General features: G+C 39.0%; 1 protein-coding gene across 3 annotated transcripts in view; it reads right to left on the minus strand.

Moving 5' to 3' along the window:
- Positions 1 to 1,008: 1,008 nt before the first annotated feature.
- The window catches only part of CCR6 (C-C motif chemokine receptor 6), a 33,377-nt gene continuing 9,102 nt past the window's right edge, over positions 1,009 to 25,283 (minus strand). Inside the window, exons 1-4 of one of the 3 annotated variants that reach the window (XM_036768061.1) lie at positions 16,487 to 16,571; positions 14,504 to 14,589; positions 3,252 to 3,362; positions 1,009 to 3,157 (exon numbers count right to left, since the gene is read on the minus strand). In XM_036768061.1, coding sequence (XP_036623956.1) covers positions 2,048 to 3,157; positions 3,252 to 3,260 — 1,119 coding nt within the window. In that variant the 5' untranslated portion in view covers positions 3,261 to 3,362; positions 14,504 to 14,589; positions 16,487 to 16,571 and the 3' untranslated portion in view covers positions 1,009 to 2,047. Of the gene's footprint in view, positions 3,158 to 3,251; positions 3,363 to 4,905; positions 4,942 to 14,503; positions 14,590 to 16,486; positions 16,572 to 25,283 lie in introns of those variants that run through there. The other 2 variants (XM_036768062.1, XM_036768063.1) reach the window with 2 other exon arrangements.

Here is a 25,283-nt window from a genome sequence, read left to right on the forward strand (position 1 = left end):
GGGTCATCTTTTCATGGAGGTGGTACATAAATATACATTGTTAGTATTTATCCAGAAAACAAAAGGCATCTAGAGAGTAAAAAGAGATGTCACAAAGTTGGTACACTAAAGCTTTGGTCAAAAGAAAGTCCTCAGTTCTTGTGATTCATTCAACTTTAACATGCTTTGTTAGATCATAGAAGAATAAATAACAAATTTACAAAGGAGCACATCTGGAGTCAGATACCCTGAACATAACAAGATATGACAGATAATAGCAAACAAGAAAACAGAAAAGCTATAAGAAGCAAAAGCTGGAACTATATAAACTTAAAGGTCTGGAGTCACTTATTATAGGGGCAAATAGCCTTGCATATTTTGATAGGTCCTGAGGCCATCACAGCACTGCAGCAAGGCATAAGAACTTAGTCTGAAAGATGACTGTGTGTCACAAAGCTAATGTCAAATTACATTTAGAATGTAGTTAGATAAAATGCCTCCCATCTTCTAAAGAAAACCTACTATTTTAATTACCAGGAAAATTAGCAGATATAAAAAGACCCATTCCATGGCCATGTCTATAAAGGAGGTGTTGCTGACCTAGTTTTCAAATAAAATAACATGATTCTTTTTATAGTTCACATTCATACTCTTAGTCATAGATCAAGGACGGTCTGAATAAACTATTGTTTCTCTTTGACTGGTGTCATCTGCTGGCAACTTTCCATGTACCTGGGGATTTAGGGTAGCGAAAACTTCCCAAACTCTCCTATATCAAGGCAACCATCAGTATACTCATTCAGCAACTGATCTCAGTCTAGTAAAAACTACCTTTTTCAAACGTGTAACAAGATTTTGTTTTATAAAGCTCTTGTCTAAATATACATTTCTTGAATCTTTAGATTTCATCTTAGAAAAGGGTTACAAAAGCAATCCAGTGTTGTATGAAGCATTCTTTATTGATATACATTCCAACATTCTCTCATAAAGAGTATTGGTATTTTTTCATTTCCTATTTATCATTCTGTATCTACATACTACTTCAAGAAAACATTTGGATTATGTAATTTCTCAGACAGTGGAAAGAGTAAATGAAGATAAATCAGAGCAAACTTCTCTTTCAGAGTAAGATCATTCAAAGAATCACTAGGAAGTCAAAAATTACATATATAATGACTAACTTGGGGGGAGTGAATAATCAGAATTCCCCAGTCTTTCTACTACGTGATATAGAGGAAATAAAAGCTATTTCTACCCTACCTCAGAAAAATTCATTAATTGTAAAACTAAGGTTTGTTTTTTTAAACCTATTAGAACATAAGGTTTTTAAAAGTAGTAACATTAGCCAATTTCCTCATTGCTTATAAAACAGGTATCAACCACAGAAAACAGAGTTCTTTCTATACCAAGTTTTGTTTTGTTTTTTGTTTTAGTTTTAGCTGTTTTCAGTCCACTACAATATTGACTGTCTTATCCACAGAGGCTCAATGAACTACTTTGGAAAGAGGGCTAGGTTCGATTAGCAGTTCTAACATGTGTTACCTGTGTGCTCTTAGGCAAGTATCTCAATCTCTTTGGTTCTCAATTTCCACACTTTTATATTACTGGTTTGGGCTGGATGACCCCTAAAGTTCCTTCCAGCTCTCAATATAAAATTCAATGAACTATTGTTAACATAACCACTTCTTATTCCAGCAGGAGCCATTTTTCTAGTTCAGATATTCCAAGCTGCTTGCTTCCTTCTTCCTACTGCTGGTCTTTTGACCATTTAGCTTCATAACTTTAACACAGGCTTGAGAGTGGGTGGAGGAATTAAAGAGATGGAAGCTAAAGCAAATAAATGTGTCCACTGGTCGACATGAAGAAGGTTTGTTTAGCTAAGAGGTTTTAACCAATTGACTAAAAATAGGCTTCGGTCTTTTGGTTTCTTTTTTTTTCCTGTGGTTTTCAGTGATCCATGCTATCCTTCTACTACTAAACAATTGAGAATTGGTCATCCAATGGATGATAAGGAAACCCTTTGACATCATTTTCCAATGCCCATCACAATTATTTTACCTGTAGTGCACTACATAGTAAAAGATGACCCATTCTCATTCTCATAGGTTTCACTAGTCTGTCTAGAAATGTAATTTTCTGAATAGATCTTAGAGCAAGAGAAGCCTGCTGCCTTATGCTTCCTGCCAATACACCACAGGTCCTTCATGATCTTCAGAAAGTAATTCCTAAATTTCTGCCCAATGAATGCATAAAGCACAGGGTTGAGGCAGCAGTGCAGGAAAGCCAGGACTTCTGTGACACTCCTTGTATAAGCTATGAGCTTCTCACTACTGCAGGATCGGAGCCGACCGGTATTGCTCGCAACCACGAGAAGAACCATATTATGGGGCACTTGGCAGACCAAGAAAACAAGGACCACCACGATAATCACGCGAATGGCTTTATGCCGCTTAGAATTGTGAGCCTGCACTAAAGTTTTGACAATGAACGTGTAGCAAAATATCATGAACGCTAAAGGGATAAAGAAACCAAAGAGAGGCTGGAGAACCAGGACGAGTATTTTCCATTTGACTGCCTCTGAGGTCGTGTGGTATTTGGCTTCACACACCTCCCTCCCCTGTGTTGTATATTTTTGGTTGAATATAAAAGTTGAACTAGAGATTATGATTGAGAACAGCCATACCACCAAACATATCATCTTCTTGTATGCTAATGTCCGGGTTCGAAGCCTGAAAGACTTGGTTGCCTGTACAATAGCAATGTAGCGGTCCAGGCTGATACAGGTCAAGAGAAGCATTCCACAATTAAAGTTGATGGCATATATACTTGTAGTCAGTTTGCATACAAGGTTGCTGAACTTCCATGAGCCTGTCGCATGATTTACAGCCCAGAATGGGAGAGTAAGGATGAATAAGATGTCTGCTATGGCCATATTAAAGAGATAGACATCAGTCATGGACTTGGCTTTCTTGTAGAAAGCAAAGGTGATCACCACTAAAATGTTCCCCAGGAGGCCAAAGACACAGATAAAGGAGTATGTGATCGGTACGAATAATGTTGTGAAGTCTCTGACATCCTTCAAAAAACAAAACAATCCCTCCTCAATGATATAATCTATACTGGGAGTGAATGTACTATAATCATTTGGATAGTCCAAGTTGCTTGAATTCATTGGTTCCTAGGAAGTAAAAAAGAAAGACAATTAGTCGGAGCATAACAATGTGGTCATAAGAAACCAAGAATTTTGCTCTTAAGTCATCAAGCAGGCTTACCTCATTCATGGTGGTAACTGGGTTGATTAAACGTATATGGAAATGAGCAAGGACAGTTCAGATAGGATATCTTTCTATCTCCAGAAAAGAGACAAAGAAGGTGAGGAGATTCTAAGGAGAAAAGAAAGAAAAAGACAACGTAATGAAAACAAGCAGCGATTGGAGGGAATTCTTCAAAACACAAAAAGTTAAGCCAGTGGAACATCTCAGTCAGTTAGAATTAGCATACTTACAATATTTCAAGAGGTTTTACTGATGTGAGCATTCCCTCCATTGGCACAGAATTCAATTCTGCAGTGCCCTAATAAATGGTTTCATGAGCTGCTATGTTCAAAAAATTCAGCTCCTGGTGACCAACTCTCTCCAAGTTTAGCTAGGCTTGACCTTGGATGAAAGTCTATTTCTAGGAATGAACTTCATCTGGTTAGGACCTGCCAGAGTTATTGCTCCATTTTGTAACTGTCAAGAACTCAGATTGACCAGGGCACTTGAGTGGGATGACAATGGAGGAATCATTAAATGATTTGGACTTTTATGAAAATGCCTATAGAATTAAGAAGGTAGTGTTTCGGGCCCATTGTTGTTAGTCAAATCCACATTTTATGAGTGATCATCAAATAAATGTGGAGAATCATGGAAAAGCCATTTCAATAAGTCTTTATTGAGCAAATACTATGTGATAAACCTTCAGTTCATTACTGCGAGGGCTCTTTTAAAAAGTGTCCCTCCTTTTTTCAAGATGATTATAATCTGGTTGAGTAGCCTGACTGTTCATAATTAAAATTTAAAATTCAAAGAATTTGTATCCCCAGAGCTTAGTTGGCACAGCACACTCGATAAATGCTTTTTCATTCATTCATTAACAGAAGAGAGAGCTTCCAGGGGGCACAGAGCAATTAGGTAAGGTTTCATGGAATACGAGAGATTTCAGCAAAAACTGGAAGAACAGATAGAATGAAAACAGAACTCAAGCTCCTTGAAGGCAGGGACTTCTTCATCTTTGTGTATCCTCCACGCCTATCACAGTGTCTTGCATTCAGTAGGTGCTTAATAAAGTTGCATCTGATTGAAATGATAGGTGAAGAGCACTGGAAAGGGCATTTCATTTCAGGAGAACATATAATCATAGGATCTTAGGGTTTTAGAGCTGGAGGGGACCTCAAAGATCTTTAAGAAAAGGCTAGGATTCCTGTTCATATTGAACTAGATGACCCTTTTAACTCTTTAAAACTTTTTAACTTTTAAATTTTTTATATTTAAAAACTTTCAACTCGTTAAAACTTTCAAAAACTTATGAGTTTTTGCAAGACCATTTACTATAATAGTTCCCTCTCACTTGCTTTTGTTTTTTTTTTACAAATAAGGAAACTGAGTCCTTAAGAGGTGAAATAACTTTCCCAAGGTCACACAGGTGGTGGTAGAGTCAATGAAGTTAAGTGCATTGCCCTTTCTACTTTCCCACTCTGCAAAGGCCAAAAGCAAGAATATGCATGACTTGCCCAAGAGACAATGAAGAAACTGGCCTGGTTGTAGCATCACCAGTATCACCCTCAACCAACATTTATTGAGCATTTAACTTGTACAGGCACTCTACTCCTAAATGCTGAGAATTCAAAGAGGCAGAAGACAGAATCCCTTACCTAAAGGTACTTACAAGGAGAGTACTGAATGACAGGGGAAGGTAGCTGGGGAAGAGCCAGATGATAGAGGGCCACGAAAGTCAGTCTGATTCAGTGGTGGAAAAATTAGATGATGATATTTGGGGAAATAGAGTTTGCCTTTGAAATTAGAGCTGAAATGGAAGGAAAGAATTTTTTGCTGAACATATGCCTCTTTCCCCTCTGACCATCGGTAATGATTTTCCTTTTGAAATCATTTCTGACCTAGGCCTCTGTGGACCTGGAGATTCTTTTAAAACATACATTCCTGTCTCCTTTGGGAGGTCCTCTTTCTCACACTGCTTCCTCACAGCGAGTGCCCCTAAGGCAGGGATGAAACAAGATCATAAGATCATAGAATTCAGAGCTATAGGAAAGAGATCACAGAAATAATCTCTTCTGATTCCCTCCTTTTGTTCTTGTTTAGTTGTTTTTCAGTCACGTCTGATTCTTCATGACCCCATTTGAGGTTTTCTGGGCAAGAATACTGGAGCGGTTTGCCATTTCATCCTCCAGCTCATTTTACAGATGAGGAAACTGAGGCAAACAGGGTGAAATGATTTGCCCGGTGTCACACAGCTAGCAAGCGTCTGAGGCCCACTTGAACTCAAGAAAATGAGTCTTCCTGACTCCAGGCCCAGCACTCTATCCACTACAGACCTGGCTACCCTTCCAATCTGTTTATTCTTTACTTCACTCTGTGTACTCTGTAATCCACTAACACTGGCCTCCTTATTATTTCATCCACATGACATTCCACCTCCTGATTCCATGAATTTTCACTGGAATGTTCTCCTGCCTCAGCTCCGTCAAGTTCCAGCTTAAACCCCACCTTCCTCAAGAAACCTTTCCCAGTCCCATTTAATGCTAATTCCTTCCCTCTTCAGTTTCTCTCCTACATATCTTCTTTGTATATAATTGTTGATTTGTGGGCTTCCTCATGAAACTGTGAGTTCCTTAAGAGCAGGGACAGACTGGGTTTTTCTTTGTTTCTTTTTGCATTTCATTTTATCTCCTTTTGGCTTAGCACATAGGGGGCACTTAATAAATACATGTTGATTTAAATTGACTTGTTGACTAGTCCACAATATCCAGTCAGCCCCAGATGAGACCAGATCATGCTTCCCATCCCATCCATCCATCCATCCATCCACCCTAGCGCTCTTCTTGGCCCTGCGGCTGCATTAGCGTACCACTACCCCACCCTTCACCACTACCCCACTTTCCGGTTTCAGCCTCTGGGAACCATAAACAATTCAACATTACCATTACTTCTGGAAGCTATGTTAATCAACACCCTTACGACTCCATTCACCATCTCTGACCTTGTCTCCCACTCCCCATACGGGCAATCTCCCTCTGTTAGAAGGCAAGCTTGTTTCTCTATTCATATCCAATTTCACTGACTTTTCTTCATTCTTTTCCGTAATGACAGTAACTATAATAAGAGCTAGTATTTACGTAATACTTTTAGGTTTGCAAAGATTACCTCATTTGATCCCTTCGACAACCCTGGGGGTGGGTGATTTTATTATGCCCGTCTCACAGATGGAGAAACTGAAACAAACAGAAGTTAAGTGACTTGCCTAGGGTCACATAGCTACCACGTGTCTGAGGTTGGGTTTGAATTCAGATCTTTGTGTGTCCAGGTGCATCACTCTCTCCACTGCTCCATCAAGCTGCCAAAATTCATTATCTTTCTCTTGGAGGAAATGGGAGAAGTGATATACTGGCAAATATAGGCAACATAAAAGCAAAAGATATCAATAAAATTAACAATTTTTCTTTAAAGAATATCAGGCAGGGACTGTCTCTCCCTAGTATTTTGCATAGTACTTGGCATTTAGTAAGGGCTTAATAAATGCTCATCCCTTGTTCATTTATTCATTTGGACAGAGTGGGGGAGAACTGTAGGTTATTAGTAAAGGCACTATTATCCCCATTTTATAGATGAGAAAACAAAAACTAGAATGGTTATGGGACTTACATGGAGTTAAGAGCTAGTAGGTATCAGAGGCCGGATTTGAACCCAAGTCTCTCCTGATTGCCCAGCCTTTTTCCTACTGCAGCATTGCTAATAGACTTTGTTTAATTAGTCCTTTTCACCTACGTGTCCTTTCTACTTTCCTTTTTTAAAATTTCTTCATTAAATTATAAACTTCTGAAGGACAGAGGGGTCCACATTAAACCCCAATTCTGCAAACTCCCTGTCTCCTTGGAAAACGCTATGCAACTACGTCCACGAAATACATGTGTGCAAAGAAAAGCAACTCTATCATCACTGTAAAGTGATATAAGTTGATGCTGAGATCAGCACTTTGAAGTACAAGAAGGAAGAGGGCGCTGTCAGCTTTTTTTCATTTGATGCCAATGACAGTGATCGCAAGTGACTCATGGGGGCTACCCCCAAACCACTATTTCTCCCACAAAAGTCACGTACATCATATTTAAGGAAATCATGTTGATGATATACTGGCATTCATGTCACCCACAGCAACTACAAGAAGCATATACCCATTTTGCTCCATTGATTAACCCTGAAAAACTGCCACCTACATCTAAGAGAAACACACTTTGTCTCCCATATTTATTTCAAAAGCTTTCCAGGTCAGGGAGGGCAGGGAGGCTTGGAGAATGACAACTAATTTTTCTGGAGGTCACCGTAATTCATTTTTCTTTGATTCCAAAAGTGAAAAATACTAAATTTTACATGGAAAAAATCTCAAAAAAGTCTTTCTACAACTTAGAAGTGTCTGCTATGGGCCATGTGCTGTTTGAGGCACTAGGATTCAGAAAGATAGGAAAAAGTCTCTACTTTCAAAGGGTTTGTTTACACTCTAACCAGAAGGAAGGCAGCAAGTTGAACGTACACAGATTACTATGATACAAGGGAGAATGAGACCAGCACACAGGAGGGGCCCAGGAAAAGTAGTATAGAAATTGGGGGAGGGAGAAATCACTTTAAGCAGAGATCAGGACATAGGGACTGCCCCAAAGAGGTGGCAGCTAAATGCAACTGAATTCGATAACCATTGATAAATCACCTACTAAGCGCTAGACTCTGTGCTAAGGGTAGAGGATGCTCAGACAAAAATTGATATTGTTGATACCCGCAAGACATTTCCTTTCTTTTGGAGTTAGGCTTTGAAAAAAGGGGGACCATCGACACCTGGAGAAGGGAAAAGGGGAGTCATTCCAAGGAGGAGATGTTGTGGACAAAAGGACCAAGATAGTGGAGAAGATGAGAATTGAGGATGCAACGTCATTCCATTTGACCAAATTTAGATTCTATAAAGGGGAGACCCTTGAGTTTCAAAGGGAAGATAGAGCCAGATGGTGGAGGACCTTGAACCCCAGAATCTGGAGTTGATACTTAATCATGTAAATGAAGGGGAGTCCACGAAAATTTTTGGTTAGAGAAGTGGCCTGATCATAGGATCAGAGTTAGAACTGGAAGAGTCCATGAATCCAACCCCTTCAGTGTACAGATGAGGAAACTGAGACAAATAGAGGTTAAGTGATTCACCCATGGTCACACAGCTAGTCTGTGACTAGACTTGAACTCAGGTCTTCCTGACTCCAGGGTGAGGGCTCTAACCATTGTACCACCTAGATGAGAAACTAAGGCACAGAAAAGTAACTTGTATAAGGACATACAGGTAAAAGTAAATGGCAAAATCAGGATTTGAATCCAGGACCTCTGTCTCCCAATCCAACACTCCTTTTGTTACACCAAGCTACTATCCTTCTCTCTCCAAAGTCTTCATCACTACTATTACTAATTTGCCAGAGGTTATTACTGGCATGAGAGGCAGTGAGGTAGTGGTCGAATGGCTAGAATTATGTCAGGAAGTGAGTTCAAATCCTGTTTCCTACACACACTAGCTGGATGACCCTGGACAAGTCACTTAACCTGTTAGGGTCAAAAAACCAGGCGATTATACAATGTGTTGCTGTTCTGTATCACTGGAGGAAGATTTCTCACTGGAGTTTCCCTGCACTGATGAAACCATAGGCCTCAACCAAATAAAATAATAATAATAATCCTGGTATAAAATCATACTATTTAACCCATAAATCACTTACAAAATATTTTGCAGTAGGCAATTTACTTACAATGACATTTGCTTCTCTGAAATCTAGCTCCCCTAGATGATGGTTCTAAGCCTGGGCTCCTCAGACTAGGGGTTTGAGATTCTTCTCAGCTGGTGGAAGAAGGCTAACAATAGAACCCACTTCAGGAGCAAATGAGACAATGAATGTGCAGAACAGCCTTAAAGTGCTATGTAAATGGGAGCTGGTATTATTATTGACAAAGAATCACAAACTACCACATTTTCAACAGCTGTTTTTCAGTGACAAGGGAGGAGGGGCAGAATATTTATTTGAGGTGTTTTTTTTTTTATTCTCTTTAAGAAGAGAATCTAAAAAAACCTTTTGGAAGATAACAAGATTTGGAAGATTTTTCTAAGCCAGTTCATTTTTGTTCTGACTCTTTCTTCCTCTTTTCCAGTATTCAGTTGTGTTGGGTAAAACTGGTGATAATTAATAGTTCATTAATACTCTAGGGACTAAGTGGCACTCTCTGTATTTGAGTCAGTCACTCAGGGCCTATTAACTCTACTAGCCCATTTTTGTTGTCGCTCAGTCATGTCTGATTCTATGTGACCCCATTTGGAGTTATCTTGGCAGAGATACTGGAGGGGTTTGCCATTTCCTTTTCCAGATGATAAACTGAGGCAAACTGGGTTCAGTGACTTGCCCAGGGTCACACAGCTAGTAAGTATCTGAGGTCACGTTTGAACTCAGGAAGAAGAGTCTTCCTGACTCCAGCCCTAGCACTCCATCCACTGAGCCACCTAGTTGCTGCCCCTATGGGATCGTTGCGGTCTCTTTAAGTACAAGAAGCAGCATTGTTCCAAATGACATCCCCGTGGATGATTTCAACCGTCCAATAGCTGCTTCACAGTCTTCTTCTCCATCCCAACCACATCCTTATGCTAGGGAACATTAACAAATATGCTACAGGCACAATATTCTTAGGCTTGTTAATCACCTGGCCTCAAATTAGACACTTCCCCAAGGGCTTCACTGAGCAAGAGTTTGAATCCTGCTTTAGTTAGGTATGCCTTGGGCAAATCAACCTTTCTCAGCCTCACTTTTCTTATCTATACATGATAATAATAATTAGTAGTAGCACCTCCTTCACAGTGAAGTGCTTCACTGACCTACCAAGGCATGAATCCTGCTTTAGACAGACCTTGCACAAATCACCCTGCCACTCTCAGATTCAGTTTTCTTGTCTATAAAATGGAAATAATAAACACCAGCACCTATTTCACAGGGTTGTCATGAAGAGTAAATAAAATAAGTGTAGCCCTTTACAAACTTTAAAGAGCTTCATAAATGATGATGATGGTTATTAAGAACATGTTGCTGACGGCGATTTGAATAGTTTTGCTCGTCCTATTCCGGCCATACTCTTTATATCTACTTGGTTTTAAGCAACGGTGGGCATGCTGGCTGAACAGACCTAGCCACAGAGGTGTGAGTCACCCCACTGTCTGACTTGCTGCATTTGGCTTCCTATGTCTGCGACACAGATGAGCACTCCCCCACCTACGCTGGTGAAGGATTTCAAGAGAGCTCGGTATGATGTGACTGAGCTGCCCGCCTGAAGGCATTATTCTGTTTTACTGTACCAAGGCACCAAAAGAAGCTATTCAGTATGCAGGTCAGAATAACAAGCCCCTTCTCTCACTCGAAACCTTGGAGACTACACTATTGTAAACCTCTGGAAGGAATTTTTTAGAGGACAAGAGACAAGGATAACTGTGTTCTATCTTCTGCATTTTAGACAATCACGGAATTTCAGAGTTGGCAGGGACTGAGTCCAATCTAATAATCTACGTGTGCCCTGGTTTCTTTTTGCAACATTCTAATCAGAGAGCCATCCAGATTTTGTGTTAAAGGCTTCCAATGAAGGGGAACCCCCCAAGTCCTTCAAAGCTCTCTTTGTGCTTTAAGATAATTTTAGCTGTTAGAATGTCTTTCCTGATATCAAGCTTTCCACCTGCTGTTCCTCAATCTGCCCTCTGCAGGCACTATGCTTTTCTATAGAATTACTCCGCAAAACCCTAACACTAGCACCCTGTTTTAAGGCACAGGTAGGCATGAGGAGGTGGCAGGCTACTCAGAAATGCAAATTCCCTGATATATTAGGGGCATGCTGCTGGACATATGTGGTACCCTGTAGGTTTTATAGATTCATAGACTCAGAAAGTCAAAGAGATGTCATCTTTTGCAGTTCCCCTACTTTATGTGAATGAGGAAACTAAAAACATGACAATTAAAAGGACTTACGGTGTGGTGGAAGGAAGGTGAACAGAACCAAAAGAAGGAAGTATAAACTGGCTAACAGAGATAAATGAGAATGTGTGACCAAGACTCCTGGGGAAAACTCTAGAGTGTGCCTAGAAAATTGTTAAGATTCTTTATTCATGAGATTAACTAATTTAAATACAAATAGTTACTAAACAAAGTTTGGTTGGATATATTTGATGTCCATTGTTAATATTTTAATCAAACAAAAAAAAAATAAAAGAGACAACTTGTTTTAGAGACTTTGAGAGATGGGAAATTCTTAGCCAACCACCTGCAAGAGCCTTACAGCCCAGTCGGTCAAAGGCCATCAGAGAAGAGGTTCTTGACTTACCAAGCCACTCTGACCTAGCAGCTGACTTGTGGTGCAGGCTGTTGCCTAAGGAGGCTAGAGACATCAAAATGTGTAATCCACAACTGTGAGTTTTCCCAGGGATACATGGGTTTCCCTACTCAAGTACATTCCTCCTAAATTTACATTATGTAAATCTGTACTCCCTCCTCTCCACAAATACTGTATATATTGATTCAGGGAAATGAGTGGATTATGATGCTGTCATTATTCTGGCTTTCTAGTCTATTTAGTAAATGTTTCATCCTATATTTAGCTTGCTTGCTATATATTTGTTTGTATTTTGTTTCCACTATTAGATTGTAAGTTCCTTGAGGGCAGGGACAATCTTTTGCCTATTTTTGTACCCTTAGCATTTAGCACACTGAGCTGCACATAGTAGACACCTAATAAATGTTTGTTGATTGACCGACCAAAAAATTTTTAAAAATAAACACCTAAGTGAGGTATTACTCAAGCCAGATACAAGCATTGGTGAGAAGAATACTTTTTAAACTCTATCACATTTAATATATTCCTCTCATTCTTATTCACCTGCTTTTGCTAGTCTTGTCTGATAATATTTGGGGTGAGGTAAATATGAAGAGCATTTATCAAAATAATTGTTTATCAGGGACTAGAATGTGCAAAATTAACAAAGAAAGTTGCAGTTCCCTGGTAACTTTACAAAACTTTGTTGGTTGTATGAGATGGAAGATTAAGTGGCAGGAACTAGAACTGTATGTAACCATGACACTCTCCATTACTGTATTTTATCTTCTAATTCACTTTTCCTCCACTGATAAAATTCAGATGCTGTGAAATTCCCAAGGAAAGTGAATATTCTCTAAATTTTGAATTTCTGAATAGTGGTAGGATCAACACGATGACTTACATTCAAGAAATATTTGTTGATTTCAGATGGGAGTCTTGTGAAACTAACCAAATGGAAATCTCTACTATTAGTCACCATTATTCTGCTAGGTTGTTTTGCTAAGTTCTTTTAAGGGGATTTTACTTCAGGCCAGATGGAGTAGGATCATGGGAAAACTCTTGGGAGAGTTTGTTGGGTGATGTCTATTGTGTCAAAACAAGATCTATCAATAGAAAAGAAAAATGAATAAGGAAAATAGAGGTTTGTTTCATGTTTACTAAATGATGTACCAAGACCTGCCAGCAATGCTTTTAAAAGACAAATAAGAATCAGTCACAATAGGCCAATTTACAAGACTCAAACAACACAAATAAAACTCATTTCAACATTTATTAGACTCCTCTACCTCCTTCATTTACCTGATTTCCAAGCCCTTTTCCCAATGAGAAGGAAAGTTAAGGCTATAACTGAGTAAGAACTTCCCCCAATCCACAGTTGACTCCAGCTTCCCTTAGCTGGAAACAAAATAAAACTAAAAACAGGAAATGTTTGTGATATATCACTGACATCCTTTTAGGAGTCATACAATTTTATAGTTTAAAAGAATATTAGAACTTATATAGTCCCTTCATTTTACAGTTGTAGAAACTAAGTTTGTGTCTACTCAAGGACCAACAGCTTTTAATGGCAGAGTTGGGATTTGAACCCAGGACTTTATATTCCAAGTTCCATGAATTTCCCACTACAAATTTCATGGCCTACCTACCCAGTTATCACTTATAGGGCCTTGCAGTGTTCACGATAAGCATAAGCAAATATCCCATCATGAAGACACCTGCAGTTTACATGCCAGCATATGTTTACAGGGGGGGAAAAAGTAAATCTTTAGGTTTATAAGTTCAGCATCCAAGTGGCCACTTATTCCCTTTTAGGCATTTTGATATATTTAGAGTCATAGGCAAAGACCATTATAGCTAGACAGAGCCTTAGAGAGAACATTTTAGTGAAATTGCTTCATTTTACTGGTTAGGGTATATAAAAAAGATAGAAAGCCTCCTAGAGTTGAAGTGCTAGCTAGGCTGTCTTCCTTCTGCTTTTCAAAAGCAGTGGTTGAGAAATCAACCAAAAGGTTTTTCCCGGTGATTTTTTTCTCTTTGTTCCTCTTGACACTTCTTTTTCAATTATTTTTATTTGTGGAAATTATATCTTTCAAGTATTTTAGAAATAGTTCCACTTAGGGCTCCCTTTTCCCATGTTTCTAAATGGTGCTGATTTGGACAGGAATTGTTTTCTACTTAGCAGTAAAGAAAATCCCTATAGGATAGGCAAGTAATTTCATTTTAGTTTAATTTTCTTGTTTAATTACAGGGTATTAACTGTAAAAGACTTTCATGTGCTATGTTCCATCACTTAGCAGTAATGTGCTATTTCTTCTAGCCCATAGTCCCTTGAATAAATCCATTCAAAGGTTTACATTAGCTTGATCTCCAGTCTCTAAGGGAAAAAAAATAGAACTCCATACTCTAGACTACATACTCATTGATTTGCTGTGCCTAAAATTATAGCTTAATGAAGTTTGAAGAACTGACTTCTAGGAATTGTTGTCATTGTTTGGGAGTAGAGGTTGGCCAAAATATACATTTTTTCCCCAAGGAAGGTACCATAAAATCTTTTTACTGTAAAACATACATAATTCCTTGCAAGCTCTACTAAATGCAATTAAAATAAGTCAACATCTAAGCATTTTTAATAAAACTGAGCTTCTCATATAAAATCCAGTACTTTTTTGCAAATTATCTATTAAATACATTTTTATAGAAGGCAAGGACACATTATATATCTAAAACCATTTCATTTCCACCAATATCCCAATAACTCAGTATTTTGTTGAAAAGCATCCCATTTCTGACACCCCATTCTTTTGCAAGCATACTGAAAAAAAAATCTGATTTTTTAAAAGTTTGGTATGCTTGAATTCTGCCTTTTCATTGATCTTCCAATCACTCACCTGTGAGTATCTCTAGAATTCTAAAATGATCCTCTGGTTATATTCCTCTTTGGGATGGTCCAGGCATACTCATCATCAATTTCATCCTGTCAACAAGATGTGAATTAAAGCAGGGTCACAGAAAAAGACAACCAAAATGCTAAAATTATCTAAAAGTAAATTGCTGAATTACCACTTCCTATTTGGAAGTAACGCCTTTCTAGACCCAGGGTGAACGCTTAACCATGCGTGTCCTGTAGCTTGCAAATTTCACATAAACTGTGTAGTCCTTGGATTTCATGAACATTTAGAAAAAAAGAACAGAACCAGGTTTACAATGAGTGAGATGGGAGGAAAGGTGATATGAACCAGACATTTCACTCAGACCAAGAACATCCTTCTCTCCCTATATGCTAAAATTCACTGGAATCCATTAAAATTAGGGAAAATATACCCATTTTAAAACTTAACAATAGCCATTTCTCCCCGCCCCCACCCCCCCAAGATTGTAGAATCTCTAGATTGGAAGGTTTGGTCTTTCTTTTCTAATGGAATGACCACTGGATTTGCAATCAGAAAAGTCAAACTCCAGTCCCAGTCTACTATGACCCAGCTGGCTGACACTGGATAAGTCACTGTATCTTTCTGAGCCTTGACTTCTTTATCTACAAAATGAAGGTGATAACGCTTTTATTACCTGCCTCGCAAGGTTGTCATGAGAATTAAATGAGATAATGGGTGTAAAACTCTGCAACCTTAAAACACTGCCAGTACATATACACAAACTAGTTGTAGCAGGAAGAGCACTAGAATTGAGGTCAAAAGACTTGAATTCAAGAGAACATTGTATACATTGACAACAATGTTGTTTTAAGAACCACTTTGAGTAAAAAAGTCATTTTGACTATTATAAATACCCAAATTAACTTACAAAGGACATATGAAGGAAGACACTATCTGCAGGAAGGAGAAGGAATTAATAAACAGAAGTATATAGAGAACAGTTTTACATATATATACATGTATATATACACATATACATATTTGTGTCTAGTGGTAGCCATCTCTAGGGTGGAGGAGTGAAGGGGAAGGGAAGAAAAAAGGAAAAAAAGGAAATTTACATGACAACCTAATTATATATTTAAAAGGAATAGAAAGTCATACATTATAGATTTGAAATTTCATGTGTAATCATCTTTTTTATTATACTATTCCATGGAAATGCTTGTTTAATTCCACAAACTAAAAATTAAATAAAACTTTTTTTAAAAAAAAGACTTGGATTCAAATTCAGATTCTGGGACTTCCTGTGTGTGTGTGTGTGTGTGTGTGTGTGTGTGTGTGTGTGTGTGATAGATTCCTTTGGCAATCTAGTGAAGTCTATGGACCCTTTCCCAGATGAATGTTTTTAAATGTATAAAATATACAAGATTATAAAGAAAATCAATTAAATTGAAATACAGTTATCAAAATATTTTGGGTTTTTTTTCCTGAAAAAACAAGGTCACAGAGCCCCAGGTTAAGAAGATTTACCTTACAGGATGGCTGTAAGGACAGTGCTTTGCAAACTGAAAAATGCTGAAACAGTGTGAGCCATTATTATTGCCTACTGGTGCACACACACAACACACAACACACACACACACACACACACACACATGAGATAAAATAGGGGTGGGTTAATTGTTCCCTGTAGTCACCCTTTTTTTTTTAGTTTTTGGAACTATAGTCAGAGACTGTAGTCCTATCACCATTAGAAGAGAAAAATAATAATTGCTAGCATATGCATATAGAACTTTAAGGTTTGCAAAGCGTTTTGTGCATTTTATTTTATTTTAGTCTCACAACAATCCTGCATCATAGGTGCTTTCATTCCCCTTTTTAGATAAGTGGGAACTGAGGCTGACAGAGGTTAAGTGACTTGCCCAGGGTCACAGAATTTGAACTCACGTCTTTCTGATTCCATATCCACTGAGTCACTTAGCTGAAGACAATATTACTGACCTTCCATCCCTGGAACATGCATTCGAAATCATTTTTCCAGTTGAGATGCTGAGTTCCCACTCAACCAACCACACTCTTTTTCGAGCCCTGTTGAAAGAATGTCACGCTTTTGCAAGCTGATTGGTCAGGGCTAGAGATGTGGTCTGGGACCTCTCAGCAGAGTTTTTTCAATATGTAAAGCTAGCCAGCTGGCTCACATAAGGATCATTTAACAAACCTTGGTGCACCACGTCATAACCACTTGGGCTAACCATCTTTATAGCATAAGAGTCAGTAAGTAAAAAGTACATATGGCAGCCGATATTTCATTGAATAACAAGTGATGATGAGATTCAGAAGTAAACAAGTGAATTTAGTTTGAGGTCTCAATGACAGAATTGTAGAGGTGTTAGCCACAAAACTAAACAAAAGCTGTGGGCCAATGTCCCTGAAGATACCAAAAAGCATGAGGTCAAGGGACAAAATGAAAAGTCAGATTAAAAATAAGATTTGGCAGACTGTCACTGCCAAAATTTCAGATTTAACCATAGCTATGACATAAGTTTTTACTTAGAGAATTTTATGTTCCTATGATTCTTAGGTGTGTAGGAGAGAAGAGTCTCTTCCAAACTACATAGCCTTCATAGTTCTTACTCCTGCTGGGCCTCAGTGGAGGGAAGAATTTGAAGCTATTCCCCTTTTTCTGGATGGTGACTGACAGAAGAGTTTCCACTCATTAATCTTGACTTCATATTGGGGGCCCGAAACAGGAGAAACAAAGCAGGTAATATGGAGAATACAAGACTATATGTATTCTCTAACCTAATCACAAGTGTATTCCTTACAGGTTATGCTCACCAAGGACTACACAACATATCTGCCTATGAGAAGGATCAGAGTTCATGTGTGGACTGTGGGTCTCCCTTCCCTATTCTCCCCTCCCCCCACCACCTTCTCTCCTATCCCTGAACCTCAGCCTGCATGACACAGGATGGCCAATGTATACAATTCAAATCTGATGGACCATTATTCCCCTAGTGGGAAATAGGAAAGGCAGAGGCAGATAACTTATAATCAACAAGTGAAAAGTAAACATTGAGGAACACAAAATTTTGCTTCAATAATACCTGGAGAGAGATAGTTTAAGTCACAGAACAGCAAAGCACGGCACTGGTACCAAGTATGTCACACAAGATTTAATTCAACAATCAGTGACTTTAATTATAGTATCATAGTATGATTATATACATGTAATTGCTATTCACTGTTCATACTGCTGTGACAAGCAGAATGGCATAGAGGATAGACTAGTCAACAGTTCAAATCTTCTGACACAAGCCATATGACCCTGGGCAAGCCACTAAACCCTGTTTGCCTCAGTTTCCTCATCTGTAAAATGAGATGGAGAAAGAAATAACAAACAACTTTAGTATCTTTGCCAAGAACACCCCAAATGAAGTCACAAAGAGCTAGACATGATCAAAATGACTGAACAACAAAATCTATATCTAAAGTACAGAAAGGATACATCAATCTCCATGGATGGAAGGAGTTCCCATACCAAAAAACATCATAGATCCTTGACATACCAATGTATGTTAAAGGCACTGCACTAGGCAATTTTAAGAGCTAGAATGATAGCCAAGTACAGGCAAAATGTGATATTTATTATGAGGGTCATCCTACTTCCCTCTAAGTACAGGGACTTCCTCCTGGAGTTCCTTCCACACTCAACACACACACACACACACATCCATCCTGTGTTTGTTCCTTTCAGTAGACTGTGAACTAATCCTAACTAATGTATTTTCCAAAAATTAAGGTGACAAAGTTGATAACAGCTTAAATTCAATCGGAAGTATTTTCATTTTAAAAGGACTCTCCTAGGGATCACAAAATCATGTGGAAGGAATTCTGGAGATGATTTAGTCCAACTCTTGCATTTTACCAAAGATGAAACTCATGTTTAGGGAGGTTAAGTGACCTGAGCTCAGTCACACAGTCAGTAAGTGATAAAGCTTGAACTTGAATTCAGGTTAAACAGACCAAAGAACAGTTACATATCTCCTGAACGTAGGTTTGTAAAGCTTGTACAGAGGAAAGGATGCTGGATTTGGAGAAGGGACTTGGGTTAGAATCCTGCTTCTGTCACAGACAGAGTCAAATCTTAGACTACCTTGTGACTTTGGACAAGTCACTTAACTTTTCTGGGACTCAGTTTCCTCATCTGAGTAATGAAGGGTTTGGACTAGATGCCCTCTAAAATTCCTGCCAGAACCAAATCTATGATAACATGGTGCTAAAACCAGAGGAAGGAAAAAGCCACTCTGCTCTTCTAGTTATCAAGAAGAATTAGATGTTACTTGAAAAAAAATGGAAAAAAAAGCTTTAAAGAAGAAAAAAAGAAAAAGATTGAAGATTCAAAAGGGAATCCTTATCTATATCAGGAGGTTGAAAGATGGAAATAATGGTACCAACTTATCCTCTCAGCATTATCCCACACTACTTCTATTTGTTCCTTCAATCAAAAAGTATTTAGTAGGGGAAGAAGGAAAGAAGGATCATTAAACCTTTGTAGTTATAGACTAGGTATGAGTTCCTTCCAAAAGAGAGTGGATATGGACTCTCTAAGGGAAAGTAGCTTCTTATTCTTTAAGGAATGACAAAGAGTTTACCCAATACTCATAAAAAAAAGAAGAGAGGGGTAGGCAACTTCCTGCCAGTATACTTAAAAGGCAATGGATCAGCCATATGTCAGGGTTGCATGAGCAGTAAAGAGGTATACTTTCTTCCTGGGGGAAGTATCTGGAATGTGATGGGGAGCTTCCTGAGATGTATCAAACCTAGAGACCACTATTCACTTATGGTGACTTATGTGGGGACCAATTACACCACCAAAAAGAGCCTAGAAAGTAATACTGGGAAGTATGAAGCCCTGGGAAAGAAAGCGAAGACAGGTGTAGTCATGCTTTTGGTTTTGGGTTTTTGGTTTTTAATTACTGATGCTGATTGAATGTGGGAACTTCAGAAAAGAAAGGGAGATTTAGGATGTTAACAGCTGGTTAAAGCCATGGTGTTTGACAACAGGATTTGAAATTTGGGGTGATGACTTCAAAGACAGGAATGATGAGCTTTGGATAAGGATGTCAGGGATATGCTCTTTAATGTTTAACCAGTTCTCAAAAAACGTGAGCACAACACACTTTGAAAATGAATTTGCTTGTAAGAAATGATAAGTAGGCAAATTTCATAAAAACCTGGAAAGACTTACATGAACTGATGCTGAGTGAAGTGAGCAGAACCAAGAGAACATTGTACACAGTAACAGCAACATTGTGCAATGATCAACTTTGATAGACTTAGCTCTTCTCAGCAATACAATGAATGATTTAAGGCAATTCCAAAAGACGGATGGAAAAGATGGAAAATGCTGTCCCCATCCAGAGAAAGAACTATAGAGTCTGAATGCAGATCGAAGCATACTACTTTCTCTTTTTGGGTGTTTTGTTTTTTCCTGTCTCGCGGTTTTTCCCTTTTGTTCTGATTCTTCTTTCACAACATGACTAATGTGGAAATATGTTTAATATGATTGTACATGTATAGCCTATATCAGATTGCATGCTGTCTTGGGGAGGGGGAGGAAGAAGGAGGGAGGGAGAAAAAAAATTTGGAACTCAAAATCTTATAAAAGTGAATGTTGAAAACTATCTTTACATGTAATCGGGAAAAGAATAAAGTACTATTAAATGGGGAAAAAAGAAAATTAATCTGCATTATTAACATTTCCTTCATCATTTTCTTGCTATCGACAAAATGATAAATCAAACCCTGACTTATAACCTATGCTGATTTCTAAAGTATGAACAGCCACAATGAAAATTTAATAACTGGCTCTGGAACCTAGTCAATCTGTCTCCAGAATACCCCTGAAGCTAGGTGACTCAGTGGACCGAGTGCTGGATCTGGAGTTAGGAAAGCCTAAATTCAAAGCCAGCCTCAGACACTAGTTATGTGACTGTGGACAAGTTCCTTAAGCTTTATCCACTTCAGCGTCTTCAACTATTAACTAGGGTTTTTAGCATAAAATGAGATAATATTTGTAAAATTCTTTGATAACCTTAAAGTGGTACATAAAGGCTGGCGAAGCGGCACAGCGGATAGAGTGCTGGGCCTGTGATCAGGGAGACCTGAGTTCAAATCTGGCTTCAGACACATATTAGCAGTGTGATTTGGGGCAAGTCACTGAAATCTGTCTCCCTCAACTTCCTCATCTGTAAAATAAGGATAATAGAAACACCCACCTCTCAGGGCTGCGGTGAGGACCAAATGAGATGATCCTCGTAAAGCACTTGGCACAGTGCCTGACATACAGGAGGAACCATATAAATATGAGCTATTATTATTGTGGTTGAGATTATCAATCGTTAAACACAACAAGAATTACCAATCACCAAGGCAAACGAGAGATATTAACACAAGGAAGTAAGCTCAGTCTTACAGATATCACTGAAACTTGGCAGATGGGACACGTGAGAGGAACATGACTATGGAAGGGCCTTAATAGTTACGGGGGCAGTGGAATAGGACTGGCTATTGGGAAGATATACTCATCTAAGGAAATCTGAGAATTGGAGAAGGAGGTATGGTCAAGGATCCAGACAGACAAAGATCCATCCTCACTCACAACACTACATTCCCCTGCCTTTGTAGCGACTCTCCCCCACATCAGACATGCCCTCCCACCTTGCTTCTGTCTTTTAGATTCTCTTGTTTCTTTCAAAAATCTGCTCAGGCAACACCTCCTACATGAAGTCTTCCTCGATCTACTCCAGATGCTAGTGTTCTCTCCCCACTCTCCCAAAAATGACCTTGTATTTATTTTGCATATACATTTATTTTACCATATATGCACTTGTATATATTTACCATATATACATTTATTTTATGCATGCACATTTACCATATATGTTTATTTTATATGTATGTGCACATTTACCATATATACGTTTATTTTACATGTGTGTGCACATTTACCATATATGTGTTTATTTTACATGTGTGTGCACATTTACCATATATGTGTTTTATACATTTGTCTCCCTCCAACAGAATGAAGTTGCTCAGAAACAGATTGCTTCATTTTTTGACTTTTTTATCCCCAGTACCAAGCACAATGCTGCCTAGCACATGCTTCAAATAAATTCTTACTGACTGATTAATTGGTTGATTGGAAAAAAAAATCAGAAGCAGCATGGGGGTGGGAGTACAATGCAGACCAACCAACCAGCAGGAGATTACAAGTCTGGAAACAGATGCTGAGACAATATGCAAACAAGTCTGTAAAACAAGCGGTGAGTGCCCTGCCCCACCTCTGCTTCCTAAGGTCGTCCTCTAGACCGTAACCATCTGCTTCCTCTCCATGCCCTGCAGTCTGCCAGCACTGCCATCTCACCGCTTATGCAACCTAAGGACCCCAAGTCTTGTCATCCTCTATGTTGCAGACCCTTTATTTAGGACTTCTGGGCTTCTGCAGCTAGACCTTCCTCCTCCAAGTGGTGTGAGCAGAAAGTGTCTCAAGTTCCATTGTTCATGCACACACTTAATAAATAGGGGGAAGGAAGAAGGGAATGACCATTTATATAGTTAGTGCCTACTGCTGTGCTGGGCTCTTTTTAGCAGTCTCATTTGATCCTCACAACAACCCTAGGAGGGAATTGCTGTTATTATCTTTTTTTTACACTTGAAGAAACTGAGTCAAACAGAGATTAAGTGACTTACCCAAGGTCACACAGTTAACAAGTTTCTGAGACCAGATTTGAACTCCAGTCTTCCTGACTCCAGACCTAGCATTCTATCCAATGAACCACCAGGTGCTTCTGAATGCTTTTTCATTCATTCATTAAGCAACTTTTCCAAGGTTACACTGCTAGTGTCTCAGAATGGAGCAGGAACCCAGGTCCCTTGACTCCAAGATTCATATGTTCTCTGTTTTACAACACTGCTTCTCATAAGAAAATTAACCTTTGGAAGGGTATCTCACACCAGACTCTGCCTCTGAGGCTTTTATTTGGTCTGAAAACTTTGCTACCAAAGAGTTATTCCATTTCTCCTTGCCAGATGCCAGACTTCTCCGTCTGCAACTATTGTTTCAAATAAAAATCAAATTAAAGTAGCACATATTCACTGATTACTTATTGTGAAGAAGGCACTGTGCCAAGAGATATGGCCGAAGGATTATAAAAATATATAGGACGTTGTTCAGGCCTCCAGGGAGCTTGCAATGCAACTTGGAAAACTGGCATCATCATATGAAGAACGATGCAGGCCAGTGAGATAAGGCCTCTCCATGGAGGGTGTAGTAAATGAGGAATATCAGCAGTGTAGCCCTTGCTTCCAAAGAAATGATGCTAAACCCTGTGCCTATTCTTATCAGACCTATTCATGACCATAATATTCAAAAATAGCTGTGTTTGCGTACCCTGCATATGAGTATCGGCTATCTTTGTCCATCTCAGTATGAAACCCCACAACCTTCTGACTTTATGGTTCAGTCAGTGGTAGCACTATTCTCTCTCTCTCTCTCTCTCTCTCTCTCTCTCTCTCTCTCTCTCTCTCTCTCTCTCTCTTTCTCTCTCTACCTCTCTACCTCTCTCCCTCACTTCCTCCCTCCGTCTCTCTGTGTCTCTCTCTCAATATCTCTCTCCCCCATTCACTCTCTGTCTCTCCTCTTCCTCTCTCTCTCTCTCTCTCTCTCTCTCTCTCTCTCTCTCTCTCTCTCTCTCTCTTCTTCTGTTCCTCTCAGTCTCTCTCTATCCCCCCTTTTCTGTCTCTGCCTCTCCTCCCGTCTTTCTCTCATCCTCTGTGTCTCTCTCAATCCCTATGTCTCTATCTCTATCTCTCTCCCTTCCTAGCTAACTTCCTGGGTGCACTCATATGTACATCTCTGTTTTCCCAGGGCATGACAGTAATAGGAACCAAGTAGCTGTCAGTGAAGCAGTTGTGCACGTGTTTTTGTGTCCTCTTGAGTGTGAGCAAGCATGCCCGTGCATTTTGTCTATTTTTCAGTAAATGTTGTGGTTAGCTTAAGGAGGCCACATCACTGTTTCTTGAAACCCCAAACTTACCTGAATAACACAAGAAGTTGAACAATAACACAACAATAGAAGAGATGCCATAAGATAGTGTATGATTTACGCTAAATGCGTGCCTTAGCCAAGTGGTGTCCAAAGTAGGGAGTGGGCTACCTCAAAGGGTATGTGATCAACCAATCAGCAGATGGGATGATGGCTTCTAGCCTACCCTCCTAACAATGCCCACTTATGGGACTTAACTGCAATGCAAGCACATATATCCTTTATACCTTACCATCTAACCCCGCTCCACTCTGACCCTTCTCATTATTGTGCACACTTCTAACTTGGCCTCTTCTGCATCAGCTCTCAGTCCCTGAGGGAAGTGGAAGTTATGACCTATTTGCAACCCAAGTACCCATAGCAGTGGCTACTCAGGTATCAATGGGAAAATTAGACACACATCCCAACCCTGACACACCAGCTTCCAGCCTTCCAGAATACTTCCAGCCTCAAGAAGTACCCATTATGGAGTTGATTCTGTGTTCCAAGGCACTGGCTTGTGAACAAGAACCTCATCTCACTGCTTTTAATGTAGGGGAGGACAGAGTGGTTAACATAGGATGATGAGGCATCACAGATCTCGTGAACTTATCTCCTATCCCCAAGACATCCCTCTTCCAAACTTCCCTGTACCTCTTAAGAGCAACCAACGTTCTCCCGGTTCACCCAAACTTGCAACCTTGGTGTCATCCTCAAGACTTGCTTTCTCCAACTCTGCATATCCAATCATTTGCAAAATCTTGGCATTTCTATCTCTACATCTCTTCTATCTATTCCTTTTCTCCACTCATCCAGGTACCACCCTAGTTTGGGCCCTCTTCACTTCTCCTGGACTGTGGCAGTGGTTTCTTAATGGGTCTCTCAGCCCCTAGCCTTTCTCCACTGCAACCCACTTTCCATAGACTTGCCACAGTGATTGGCAATGGCCTTTTGATGGGTCTCTCAACCCCTAGTCTTTCCCCACTCCAATCCACTTTCCATAGACTTGCCACAGTGATTTTTCAAAAGCCAAAGACTGACCAGGTCTTCTTCCTACTCAATGAATTCCAGTGTCTCACTATGGATTCTAGAATCAAATATCAATTCCTCTTTGGGGCATTTAAAGCCATTTACCACCTGGCCTCAATCTACCTTTGCTGCCTGATTACTTCCCCCACACACACACACACAACTCTACAATTCCTCATACTTAATCAAAAACACAACCAAAACATCTATACATCAATAAGAAATTCAGATATGATAACCATCCATTAAGGAGAATCACATAGAGAAAAAAGAATTGATTTACGCTGAAAACTTTCTGCTGAATTGAAATCAGAATCAATTTATTTCTGCATGTTTTTACATTTCATATGAATAGCTACATTACTCCTAATGAAGACCTGTTATCTTTACTGTCATGAACTATCACTTTATTGTTGCTATGTATATTTCAAGATCCAACTACTTGGCTACCTACATTGATCAAATTAATACTAACAAATAATTATTACTTACTTCTGGCTTATCCTTAGGACTTAATATTAATAATATTTTAGCAAGAATAAAAATTTTTTATGCTTTCAATAGACAAAATTTTAAAATATTTTGAAAATATTATTTCATCTTTGTCTCATCCTTTTTAGTTCTTATTTTTGCATTTGTTTTATTGTATATGATATATGAACACAGCTGCACATGCA

Source organism: Trichosurus vulpecula, chromosome 7 (assembly GCF_011100635.1).
Source record: "Trichosurus vulpecula isolate mTriVul1 chromosome 7, mTriVul1.pri, whole genome shotgun sequence".
Taxonomy (NCBI): Eukaryota; Metazoa; Chordata; class Mammalia; order Diprotodontia; family Phalangeridae; genus Trichosurus; species Trichosurus vulpecula.